At 43.7% G+C, this 13,400-nt stretch overlaps 1 protein-coding gene across 2 annotated transcripts in view; it reads left to right on the top strand.

Moving 5' to 3' along the window:
- The first annotated feature begins 5,033 nt into the window (after positions 1-5,033).
- The window catches only part of LOC119175629 (mblk-1-related factor 1), a 66,520-nt gene continuing 58,153 nt past the window's right edge, over positions 5,034-13,400 (top strand). The window contains exons 1-5 of one of the 2 annotated variants that reach the window (XM_075881717.1): positions 5,034-5,264; positions 5,600-5,668; positions 5,737-5,813; positions 5,872-5,962; positions 6,174-6,258. In XM_075881717.1, coding sequence (XP_075737832.1) covers positions 5,171-5,264; positions 5,600-5,668; positions 5,737-5,813; positions 5,872-5,962; positions 6,174-6,258 — 416 coding nt within the window. In that variant the 5' untranslated portion in view covers positions 5,034-5,170. The remainder of the gene's footprint in view (positions 5,265-5,599; positions 5,669-5,736; positions 5,814-5,871; positions 5,963-6,173; positions 6,259-13,400) is intronic. The other variant, XM_037426533.2, reaches the window with a different exon arrangement.

Genomic DNA, 13,400 nt, shown 5'->3' with positions numbered 1-13,400 from the left:
ACAGCCACATGACAAGGTAACTTCTTTCAAATTATTGAAATTTGGTAAAGGAAGAAATAAGATTGAACGTGAAGGTTGTGAAGCCTTCGAAATAAAAACAAAGCAAAATGTATTGTGTGAGTGATCCCTAAGCTTTCCTCGCAGATAAGTAGTCACGGTTCTAAATAGCGGATACACTTGGCGTTGATATTTTGGTGTTTCATGAAAATCGGCTGCTTATACAACCTTGACACATTTCCTGGAAAATTTCGTACATTTAATTGTGCAACTGTGGCTCAGTGTGATTTGACGAGAACCAGCGCATTCAGCATGGTATGGCCGATGGCACGAATGACCCGTTCTATAACACCATTTATAACCGACTACGTGATTTGTAGATCAATCTCGCCAAGTTACAATTATCGGCCTATACAGTGCGGTAAATTCTCTTGGCGGAAAATGCCGAAGGTGCGTGACTATATACCGTCTGTTGTTCTCCGGCAGAACAAAGAGCTTGCTCTGGTATTTCGTTGGGGTGCGCAAGTAAGAATGCGCCAACTTTTACAAGGATGTATGCGCGCTTTCGGGCCGCCACCACCAGCCATGCTAGTAAGTCAGTTTCTGTGACGTAAGAAATGTCTGTGGCGTCAGCTTTTATAACTGAGTGGCACACGAGTGACCGATATAAAGCAAAATAAATTGCATACCCATTGTATTGCAACCCACCGCGGTGGTCTTGAGGCTGAGGCATTCGGCTGCTGACCCGCAAGTCGCGAGAATACATGCCGCGGCGGCCACATTTTCGATGGAGGCGGAAATGTTGTAGGCCCGTGTGCTCAGATTTGGGTGCACGTTAAAGAACCCCACGAGGTCGAAATTTCCGGAGCCCTCCACGACGGCGTTTCTCTTAATCATATGGGTGCTATAAACCCCAACAATTATTATTCCTACTCTTATTGCACCAACCGTCAATAGAATCTGTCGAATACAAATATCAGACTACCGAACTGCCATGTTCACCACATATAAGCAAGCGTGCACGCGCCCTAAGTTTCAATTCACTACACACATAATTTTCTTTTCCCATGAGTATGTGTTAATGTGGGCATGATAAAACGAGGAATGATTGACATGGAAAAGTTAAAGAACGCCCCCCCCCCCTTCTCCCCGTCTTTTTTCTTTGAACAAAGTGAAACGAAATAGATGAAGAGAGATTGAAAAAATTAACAAAAAGATGATGGCATGTGCTCTCGGTGCCACATTTTAACCCGTGTACGTGCGCACCCATCAAGTTTCGATGATCTATACTTGTGTTTCTTTGCACGTGTGAAACGAACAACCAATGACGTCGCAAGAATAACTACGCATTCCCCCTCTTCCACCTCCTTCTCCCTGTCTTCCTCCTCTGCAAAAGGAATAGAATGTAAAAGTATAGAGATGGTGCCATCAGTATACTGGTCAGGTGGTTTCCCTCCCAAATACTGACCAAGCCCAATGGTGCTTCGCATCGGTGATCGGATGAGAACCGGCGGAATCAGCATGGCCGATGGCCAGAATCAGCCGTTCTACAACACCCTTTACAACCGACTACGCGATTTGTAGATCCATCTCGCCAAGTTGAAATTAACGGCTTATGCAGGGCGTTAAATTCTCTTGGTGGAAAACATCGAAGCTGCGTGACCACCGTCTCTTGTTCTCCGGGTGAAAAGCTTGCTCTGTATCTTCGTTGGGGCGCACAAGCACGAATACGCCAACTTTTACGCGTGGATGTTTGTGCGCTTACGAGCCGCCGCCATCGGACTTGCTCGTAAGTCACTTTTTCTAACGTAACATACGTCTGTTGCGTCGGCTTTTATAACTAGAGGTAGGATTTTTAGGCACTAAGAAATTTTGGTCTAGGCGCTAAAGACAAGCAGGTAAAACACTGTTTTTGGCCTTCAAAATCATTAATATATGCACAATCAATTTCTACAAAAATCTAAATAGTTTAAAACAAACAAGTATTTGTTTTGTAGTGACGACAAGAAGCAAAACAAATGATATTGTTTAAGATTACACAAAGACACCAGCGCTTGAACATAGACATGCATTCGCCGTGTGATTTGCAGATTACGGTCTTTTATTGTCTATTGTGAGTCCAGTGTACACCGTCCAATCAACACTCTCCTAGATCTCTTTCATTTTGTCGTCGCTGGGAAGTACAGCGCAAGAGCAAATAACGAGACCACTGATACCCCAGCTGAAGGTACGAATGCCAGGTCTAATCACGTATCGGACCAATTTCTCCCCGGTGAGTGAACAGCTAAGAGGGCCCCTCACTAGGTTTGGGCATTTCGAGCTGACAAGCGTAATGAATGCACTGGGCACTGAGGATCACGCCTCTCAAGATTTTCAACGCTATATATCGGTGAAAAAATGCTAAACTGGTACTGAATGCCGCTTGCCCTTGTTGCGGGCCTCAAGATGGAGGGATTGACGTGCAGCAAGGAATGATCCTGCTTTTACGTCGCTCCTTTACGTTGAAGTTGGGTCTCTGACGTCATTCACCGCACACTCTTTATGAGAGCTTGATGAAATGCAAGCTATAGCTAAAAAAAACAGATGAAAAATGTCCCGTTTCCTGCTTATATCCTTTAAACGGTACACCTCATTAAGATCGAGCATTGCTCGTGATAATATTCTAGTTGGCATGTGTAATTTCACTGTTCTGTTGTGTAGCAGTAATGAGGAGTGCTTTGGTTTGGACTAGCTGCTTTATATCATTCTAGAAGGGAAGCACCAAGACAAAGGGGAAAAAAGACAGCACTTTTTCTCTCTGTCTTTTTCCCCCTGTGTCTTTGTGCTGCCTTTTCAAAAGGAGTATAATGAAACTAAGCTCAGAAAAATAATAAAACACGCAAGCCGAATGGCAGCTTGTTATTATTTTTATTTTCAATGACTGCGAGATAGTCGGGCCTCGTTTTGCGTCCACCTCGTTGGATCAGTGGCTAGGGTGCTCAGCTACTTAACCGGATGTCGCGGGTTCGATTCCGGCCGCAGTGGTCGCATCTACATGGAGGCCAAAAGGTAAATGCCCACGTACTGCGCGACATCAGTGTACGTTGAAGAACACCAGATGGTCAAAATTTCTGGACACCTCCACTATACGGCATTCCTTATAATCATACCGTGTTTTGTTTTCACGTAAAACCACACATATTACCACCACTACTACTACTACTACCCCATTGCGCTTGCGTTCGTCTTCTCGTCGTTCCTGCATCGTGCCTTCGCCAACACTGACAATGCTTAGCATATATGTTTGGTGCGTCGTCTCTTACCGCAGTTTCAGTGGAACGACGTCATACGTCACGGTCACGATACATGCTCCATGCCAACCTCCCCCTCTTCCTTCTCTGAACAAAACGAAAAGAAAACATAGACGGAGATTTAAAAAAGAAATAAGAACGCGATGCAAGGCGCTCTTGGTGCCCTATCTAAACACATCAAGTTTTGATGCAGTTTTGGCGCATGCATCAAGTTTTGATTTTCTATACGTTTATATGTTCACGTGCATGTGTGAAATGAGCAACGAATGACGTCGCAAGGATAAACAACACCCTGCGCCCTCCTCCTTCTTCCTCTCTTCTTTCTCTGCAAAAAAATGGAAAAAGTAGGAAACGTGATGCCCCGAGCAATCGGTGTCCCAAAGGGGGTCTCCCTGTGATCGAGCCCAATGCTTCTTAGCTTCGGTAATCGAACGAGAACCGGCACATTCAGAATGGTATATGGCCGTTAACAGGAATCAGTCGTTCTACCACACCCTTTATAACCGACGACGCAATTCTTTTTTGACAATGACTCTATTTTCCGCATCAATACAGTGAATGATATGAAGGGGAGGGTGGAAAAAGCTGTCGTTCAGACAGCCTGACGAGGCCGCTGGCCCCCTCATTGGCGCTTAACAGCAGCGATGCACTAACAATAAACCAACATAATTCAGCAATGTATAACACAAGACATATTATATAGAAAAAGAACAATAATTTCTAACTTTACAAAATCGCAATCCTTTGCAGAGACAAAAACCGCAATATAATAACGTTACTCACACGTAACCATAGTGATTGTAGACATACACGTGTGCAAGATTTAGAAGTGAGATGAATCAAAACAATGTTTTTCAAGAATATCTGTCTTGAGTTCAAAATAACTGTGTATGGCTTTGAAAGACATGTTATGTATTGTAGCCCTTTGCAAATTGATCTGTTTAATAATCTTGGTAAATTATTTCCGAGCGTTTGTGTTCAATATGTTGTTCGCACAATTGGTGATTTCCAGTATTCCCTTTTACGTGTTGCATATACAGGGGTATTTTCTTGTAACCTGGAAAGGCGCTTAAGAAAATCTGATGTGGTTTTCAACTCTTGTTTATACGCCTTACACAAATGGTAATCATATAGTGCTGTGGCTGGAATTAAGTATTCTATATTTTAAGAAATACTCGCGTGTGTGGAAATGGCTTGGTACAATTTGTAGATCCATCTCGCCAAGTTACAAGTAACGGCTTATGCAGCGCGTTAAATTTTATTCGCGGAAAACGTCGAAAGTGTGAGACTACCGTCTCTTGTTCTCTGTTTCTTCGTTGGGCGCACAAGCACGAATGCGCCAACTTTTACGCATGGATGCGTGTGTGCTTACGGACTGCCGCAACCGGCCACGAACCCCGTGTAACTGCGGTTAAACGTCTGTTGCGTCTAAAAAGTCCCTGTACCGGAGACCACACGCAACATATGCGTTAGGGTGGCTACTTGCGTACACACGCTTTTATGTTTGTACTTGCGATCGAGATTATTAGGGGACGCAACGTAGGCCACTTTGGGGCTCCGGCACTAAAATTCTTTCCTTTCTTTTTGTCTAATCTGTCGCTGCCAGTACGGTGACTTCTTGAATTACGCGCCCGAAAGAACGCATTGCTGACGGCGCGCCGATCAGTTGGAGTCGGCAGCGGCGTACGCCTGTAGTTGCTCTACTAGTAGCTTTGTAGAAAGCGCAACCTTTCGACCATGAAAGTTAAGATTTCGACCGGTTGCTTTGCTTCCCAAGGCAACGGATGTGACGGGCAGAGCAGTTCCGGATGTTTTTTTACTTCTTGTTTATGTTCCGCTCGTTTTTTTTCCTCATGACGTCAGGGCAAGGGTGAACACGAAACATGGCGGAGTGCCCCTTAGCCCGCTGTGCCCAAGAGCGACGTGCCTTTCGAAAGGAATTTCAACGATGGAGTCGGGATATGCTGTTTGTCATTGGTGAGTTCTGTTGAGCGTTTGGGCTCACACTAGAAGTGTTTTGAATCATCCTCCGCGATTTGTTGTCGACGCTAGTGTATAATTGTTGCTTTAGTAGGTCACCGAAATTTCGGGTGTTGCATTACGGGACCTTACATACGGTTGCGGTGTTGCTAGGGTTAGTCTGTGCACACGGGTCATCGAAGGCTGGGTGGAGGTTCCTGTTCTATAAGGGATTGTCTTCCGTCACTAACTATATAGTTGGGAGTTTACTGGGCCTAAAAAAAAAAAAAGAGGGGGGGGGGGGGTGCATCGAGGAGGCGCGGATGCAACAAGTTGATCGCCGGCGTGTGCAGGCTTGGAGCGCGTGGCCGAGGAAATGATGGGCTCGAAGCGATGGAACCGGATGACACAGCTCGAAAACGGTAGGTGGCCGCCGCTGTGGCGGTCGTGGGGGGGTGAGGCTCACGTTTTTTTTTTCTGCCCGCGACAGCCTTGGAGGAGCAATTTCAGCTCACCGACTGGGTGCCGGACCAAGTGTGCTACTTCTGCGACGCGCAACGCTTGCCGGTGAGTAGAGGCGCAAAGCGTGGGCGCCAGCTGATAGATGGCAACTGTGTGTGCGCAGGAGCCTCCCGGACCACCGAGCGACTATTCTAGCTTTAAGAGTTTCCAAATGGACCTTGACGAACAGTCGACAGGTTCTGATCAGGCTTCAGGTAATTGTCTCGCAGCACCGGCCGTTGTAGGAAAGGGCAGCAGCCCCCGAGAGGTGAGTGCCTCCCTGCATAGAGCACCATGGAGGCATGCGGCCTAACCCGTCTGGAAGACACTAATCACGGCGCATGGGAGGACTGCACCCTGACTATACTAACTGCCCCTCCTACTCCTGCTTCTACTCTTGTCACTGACGGCAGCCTGATTGTGCAGGGTCACCTGAGCCCCCGGACGAGCAACCACTGGACCTGAGCTTGCATTCCAGGCCCACAAACCAAGATGAGGAGGAGATTCGTGGGTCAGTATTCATGCATGCTTGTTTGGCTAGGAAAAATGATGGACAAACTGCAACTGGCATTGCAGTTTGTTCATATCTCATGTACTACCATCTTTGTTTCTTCAACTTGTCTGTGAAAATTCGGATTGGCTGACACATTACGGGCACTCGTGGACGCACATAGTTCAATACCGTTGTGTGCGAGAATTAGGCAACTAACTGTGCAGGTATATTGATGGGCTTTTCTGATTTCTACAGTTGTCTTCAGCACTGTGTCTGTGTTTTCATATCGTCCTGTCTTTTATGTGCCGTTTATTTTTCATGTGCTTTGCACACATCAGCTCAATCAAATGCACCACTTCTGATTCAGAAACATTCTTCTTATGAAAAGTTGCGTACTATGGAGTGTCAGCAGCATCTAGGCATTTATTGATAGTACCCTGTCCTGGGCGTTATTTATTGATAGTGTGGGAGGGCTAACCTTTTTATGCATGCATTTAAAGTGGTATGAATTTGTGCTTGAAAATTTTTGTAGCTTGCACAAAAGACGAGGACGCACCGAAAAAAAAGGACAAAGATGCGCTAACTCACAACTGTTTTATTTTCTGAAAAGGACTAAACGTATATGCATCAGTGATCATCAGCACAGAGCATGTGCGAACCAACACAAGTAACATAAGGGCTAAATGCTAAATATTAAAATTTTTATAGATAATTCCTTTTCTGTCTCTAAAAATTGATTGCAACAAAATTTAAGATGAAAACTTGAGTGCAAACCAAGATGGACAGCAAAGAGTGTAAGAGACAAGCACTGGCTCTTGAACGAAGATTGACTGATACATTTTTTCCCACACGTACTTATATGAAACGCATCTGGGATTTCACGCGTTAGTTTATGTTTATGAGCAATCATAATATCTGTTTCAACGAAAAATGGATTACAATGGTATAATTCACAATGATAGGACAGGTGTGAAAAGGTTTTTTTTCCCCAGCAAACTTGCATGCTCTTTCAAGCGTGTGTTGATTCAGTGGCCTGTTTATTTTGAACTCTTTCGCTGCTACGAGAAAAAGGGCCGTTTTCATTAGGTCTGAAAAACATTTTTTCCGGCTAGATACTAACGCCTTATTTACATTGTTTGGTACCAGAATGTAGCTAACAGAATGCTTTTGTCAATAACATGAATGTTGTACATAGATTTTTTACACCTAATAATGAAAAAAGTGTTTACACAGAAAAACTCGTACAGTAATCATACAATGAACATTTTTGAAAGGAGGACAACGTAAAAAAATATTGAGGTTTAAAAAACTCGAAATGTAGAATTTGTAACTACTCATGTTGCAAGAAGTTTAAACAAGTTTCAAAAGGTATTGCTACAAACCGTTCTTGCCACAACAAAAATAAAGTGAGTGCATTTCGTGCCATTCTCGAAGGCAGTCCCTCGTCGGAATGAAACAAAAATAGACCCCTCATGGCTGACACAAAACTGCTGTTTTCATCTGTGTTTTTCTCTTGTCGTAGCAGAGCTTGCAATTTTGGCACTTTTCTTGCACATGGGGCTTGTGTTCCGACTTTTTGGGAAGTGTAGGAGGGGGAACACGTCTATTCTCCATGCCGAGAATCTGGTTGACTAGCTCAATTCGAAATGGGAGCTTTTCAAAACCAGTTTTTATTGACAGTTCATCTGTTTCGAGGTGATCTCTCTAGTGTGCCTCAAAGAATAAAACTATTCACGATGGCGATGTCGCTGCAGTGAAAGAACAGCGCTTTCCACCATCTCACACATTTCATCAAAACGTTATATGAAGCAATGAGTTGATCTGATTTTTCAACACCAAGCATGCCCTTGTTGTATTCTTCAATCAAGAGCCGCTTCCTGGCGGGAATCTTGATCCATCTGCCTGGGCTTTTTTCGCGTTGCAATGACATGTTTGCTGTGTGTGCTGTGCTCATCAAGTTTAGAGCACACTGCATTGCATCCAGCGAATGTCTTCTCGCGCTGCTCTTTTCTCCCAGTTTGTGTCTTTCAGCTGGGAGGGGAATCCGCGGCAATCTTTGTGGGTCATTCAACATGACGGAGTTTTCTGCCCAAGTAGATGTACAAACAGAGACGTTGACGTGTAGAAATTATCAAGGTAGATGACATATCCTTGATCGAAAAATGAGTCACAGAGGCGCGTTAAAACGTGATAGGCCAGTCCCTTTGAGCTGAAGGCTTCTCTCTTCCCGGTATAAACAGTGAATCGGACAGTGTAACCTGTCTGCGAGGACCCAGAGTTTGTACCCCCATTTGGCCCCCTTGTCACACGTATACTGACGGATTCCTGATCGTCCTTTATACTTGACCATTCTCTCGTCCACGCACAAGTTGCAATACGGCTGAAACAGCTGAGATGACACGTCATTGAGGTGCTGCAGTAGGCTTGCTATCCTGTGCAGCTTGCCATCGCGGGCGGGGTCTGTCTGCTCCAAGTCTATCACACTTACAAAGGCAAGAAACACAAAGAAATGGCTCCTAGGCATTATCTTCGGAGAAAGGCGGCCCGAAAATAACTCCGAGGTGTTTCAATAAAGATGGAGGCGAGGCAACTCAACTATTCCTATGTAGATGAGGACTCCAATACACTTCATTGGGACTGAAGTTCCTCCACGAACTGTCTCTTTTTGCATACATCTGCCTCACTAAGGTGTGCATCCATGCATATTTGTTCATGTAGTCGCAGGTCATGCTAATCAGCACGTGGTAAAAAACAACTGAAAGAAATTAACGACCCAGACGAAGCACCGGGCGTTACTCCAGAGCGCATCGCCGACTTACCCCCGGGGTTCGTCTTGGCAGAAACTGTATAGGCTTGACAGATGCCGGCAAGGAATTGTGCCAGTAGGACGTTGAGACCCTAAAAACGAGTAAAATTGCAGTGAGTACACACTCCGCCACTTGTAACGACTGTTAGTCAACAAAATGTGCGCCTCACTTTCAGCAAACACTTGCCTGATGGGTGTTGCAGCTTGACATGATGCATTCTCATCAGTTCTGCTCCAGACTCACTGCTGCATATTATATCCTCAAAATTGACTGATGATGCTACGTATTCGCAAGAAACGCCTCGTCTTTTGGGATCGGGTGCACGCGATGACGACGCCATGATCGACGCGCTCGCGTGGCTATCTGAAAATTTTCTGCGGAGAGATAAAACTCCCCTGTAGCAAAAAAACAAGCAAAACATCGTGGATCTCTTTGTGCGTTTCCTCCTTTCATACCTAGATGTCGTTAGGCGCCATCTATGTATGAAACTGCGCGACGGCGCAAGAATCCACACTTTAAATGCATCGTTCAAATTGAACGATTTCAATAGGCCCGGCAGCGAAAGAGTTAATGAAAGAAAGCTTTTCAAAAACAAGTAGGCATGTTAACTTCAGCTGGTTTCCCAGAATATGCTATCCTTAGAGTAGTTGATAAAGTAATACAAATATTGAAGGGTGAACAATGCAGTTAGTGCTGTGCGGTTGCGCCCATGTTCATCATTTTTCTCATGCATGAAAGAATGTTGCTAGCAGGGATGGTTTTGAAGTTGTTTCAGCTCTCCTACGAAATGGGCCATAACACGGTCAGCCACAAAATTGCGCTATTCATTGAAATATAGGAAATCGTATATGCACACACACTCCAGCTGTAAAACGTTTCCAGTCCCGGCTGTATTATGAGACAGGAAATAGTTTCCAGTCGGAATTTTTCTGGACTGAATGGAGGCCAATCTGGTAGAGAGTGGAGGTCATTCTACCTGAAAGTGGAAGCCGTTTTAGCTGGAAATCGAAGGTGTTCCGGCTGGGAATGAAATTGATCTATTCCAGCTGGAAATGGAAATCTTTCCAGCCAAAAACAGAAGCTATTCCTGCTGAAAATAGAAGTTGTTCCAGCAATTTTCCTGTAGGAAATGGCAGTTGTTCTGGCAAGAAATTTGGAGCACTCTAAATCGGTAAGGATTATGTTCCCAAGGAAAAGGTGCCTTTTCTCATGCAATAAGGAGGCCATGTTTTAGAAAAAGTATTTATTCTTTTCGATATTAGTCTGGACTGCCTCATCCTCCTCTTTACATTTTTTTTTATTATTTTGCTAAGGATATTCTGTAGCTCATGGGCAGCCACCGTCACGTCTTGGTAGTTGGTTTTGCTCCAATATGCCAAGCAGCCCAATTAAGCAAAAACAAAATAAAAAGGTACCAAATTCACTCAAGAAAGGATACAATTTAACCAGTGGCATAGCCAGAAAATTATTGGGGGGGGGGGGGGGGCAGGCACCTACATCATAAATAGGGGCCGGGCCAAATTTATGTGCCCTGTATGATGGCAACAAAAAGAAAACATTTTGGGAGGGGGGGCTCTGCCTCAGAGTGTCACTCCCTGGTTACGCCACTGAATTTAACATGTTCATCGTTCCAAAATTTAATGTTTTCTGGGTATGTAGTGATTATTTATATCGACCTTAAACTACTCCAACTGCTTAAATTTCCCCAATTAATTAACTTGCACATATATAACTATTGCCGTTTGTTGCATAGACATGTGCCTATCATAGCACGGCACGGCAAAGGGTTATTGTTAACAAAGGCTGCTTACACAAACTGATTTCTTATATAAGCATTGCATACAGTCAGGTAGCATGACAGCATATTAATGAAGCCCACGAACATCTGGGACAAACACTCGCTTATTCTTGAAATAAAGCAACACTTACCTCCAAATGGAAGAATCAGAACTCAGAAAATGACTGTTCCTTGGTTGGCGCTCATGTATCCGAGGCATTGCAGATATTACAGCAGTAAAAATAGCTCGTATATGCGGGGCATCACTCGCCACACTTTCCAGAGATAAAGATAACTATTTCATGTCAAGTCACACAGATATTCCTCGAAGAAACTCGCTAAAATAGCGAACTCCAAGTGTGCGCGCAGAGATTGTGCTACGACTAGCTGCCATGTGCTGTACGAAAATGCGGCAGCTTAATGATATATAGGTATATTAGGCCACTGTATTTGATCATTTTACCAATAAAAAAAAAGAATACAATTTTTTTCATGCAATATTTATAATAATAAGTAGGTGATTGTTTTGCATTAATGTCGAAGAGCATTTAGAAAGGATGCGAGAAGGGTGTAGTGTGATGTCAACGAAAATCGACAGTGTAGTGTGCATTGCTACTCGATCATTTCAGTCAGTGGCGAATGCTGAAAGTAAGGCTCCTTTTCAAAAGGAATTTATTGATATTGTTTAAAAGATTAATTATTGGTGCAACTGCTCAGTGACCAATAGACCTCTCTCAGTGTACATCACAGCGTGAAATCAGTGGCAATGTTACTGGAATAAACTCGGTTTCAAAGCTCCGTAACTCCGCTAGCGGAGGAGAGTGGGCTGAACGGCGGTCGCGAGAACTAGCGCCGCTGCAGTTAGATCTTGCGCTACTCTCGACGCATCATCAGCTACGGCGGCGTACCGAGGCGATCCCTCACGCCAGCTTTCATGTTTTACTATTGTGAAACTTACCCATTCAGCATGCTTCTACTCGACATGTTTGCATTCTATTTGCGGACTGCTTATTTGGATACGCACAAGGTTACCTGTTAGATTGGCCCGAATGCGTTGCTCATTGCAAGTTGCCTAATAAGCTATGTCCTGCCTATATTAGAACTTCTGCACTGTGTTTAACCTCAAGGCACGGAAGGTTCTACAGGAATGAGCATTTTCAGCGTAAACATTTTATGACGAGCACTACCATCTAACTACTGTCATCTTGTCTGGACGAAAATGGATCCAGAATATCGTTTAAAAGCCTCAAACAAGTTGTCATACTGGAATACAAAAATGCTCTAGAAAAAGGGTACTAATGTTTTCTACTGGTTAAAAGAAAAAACGTTCTTGAAGAAACGGTACCCATGCTTTACACGGTTCATCAGACAAGTCTTTGCGATGGCTATCAATCGAGAGCAGAGTGCAAAGTGTTACAGCAACTTCACCCTCCTTTTCGCTTTGTCAACCTTTTCAAAAAGCTCCCGATTGGTTTTCTTGCAAAAAAAAGGGGATATTCTCATTACAATGCAAAACATCACTACTCTAGCCATCACGTTCTCATCGTGAGCAGTCCCTAGTAAAAATCGCGTATAGAAAAACTAATAACCTATTGGATTATCGAACATATTGGTCTATTGGTACCCTATGGATCATTGTCTATTGAATTTCTATTGGTCTATTAGTGAATTAATCCATTGGCCCTCTATTAACCTATTGTATATTGGTTTATTGTGTAGTAGTCATGTATATGTCTATTGGCATTCTATTTGTCTATTAGTACTGTACTTGTGTATTGGAGCTCTATTGGCCTATTTCTCAGCTGAGAACTCACTCATGGTTTTGTACTTAAAATAATAAGGACTTGAGACTGCAACATAGCGGCACCTCTATGAAACAAAAAAACATTCCATTTGAAGTGAGGCATGTGTTATATTTATAAATACTACAAGATGATTTCATCAAATTGGCAATATTTCCCGCGACAAGCTTTCCAAGCGTGCTGTTCTTCCTTGTTGAATGTATGCCACTGCACCACTTCTCCAGGCAGTGCCTGAAAAGAAAAGCAAATATGAAACGCCAGGAAGTAGCAGGGAACATTTTTAGAATTGCTACTGAAAAAAAAAGCATTAGAATAAAACAATGTTCAGATACATCATACTGTAGAATTAGCATAAGGGAAATTCCAGTGGTTTGGGAGTAGGTAACAGCTTTAACACTGTAAGGACAGATATTTCGTCCCATCTGTACAACGGATTCGATTATGCTTGTGTCCTAGACCTCGGTCACCTGCGTGTCCACTTGTGGGAAAGGTGAGACGGCACTAGCATCAAGCCGATCCCAAGGTCTGAGATTTAGGAGTCATACAAAAAAACTTCACAAAGTTAGTGCCTTTAACTGAGTCATTCTATGCCAGATGTCCCAGCCATTCTGGCGACCATCTCCAATCTATTTGAAAAAAATTTTGCTGGTTTACTGCATTGAAAACAGGGAAGTGATAGAATACTTTGGAGAGACAAAAATTTTAGGTCACGTGGCTACCTTCTCGATTTCCTAGAATGTCGTTTGGGTGTTTTTGTAGAAAAATGTATTTTAA

This window comes from Rhipicephalus microplus, chromosome X, assembly GCF_043290135.1.
Source record: "Rhipicephalus microplus isolate Deutch F79 chromosome X, USDA_Rmic, whole genome shotgun sequence".
NCBI lineage: Eukaryota > Metazoa > Arthropoda > Arachnida > Ixodida > Ixodidae > Rhipicephalus > Rhipicephalus microplus.
This window is presented reverse-complemented; position numbering and strand designations above follow the sequence as displayed.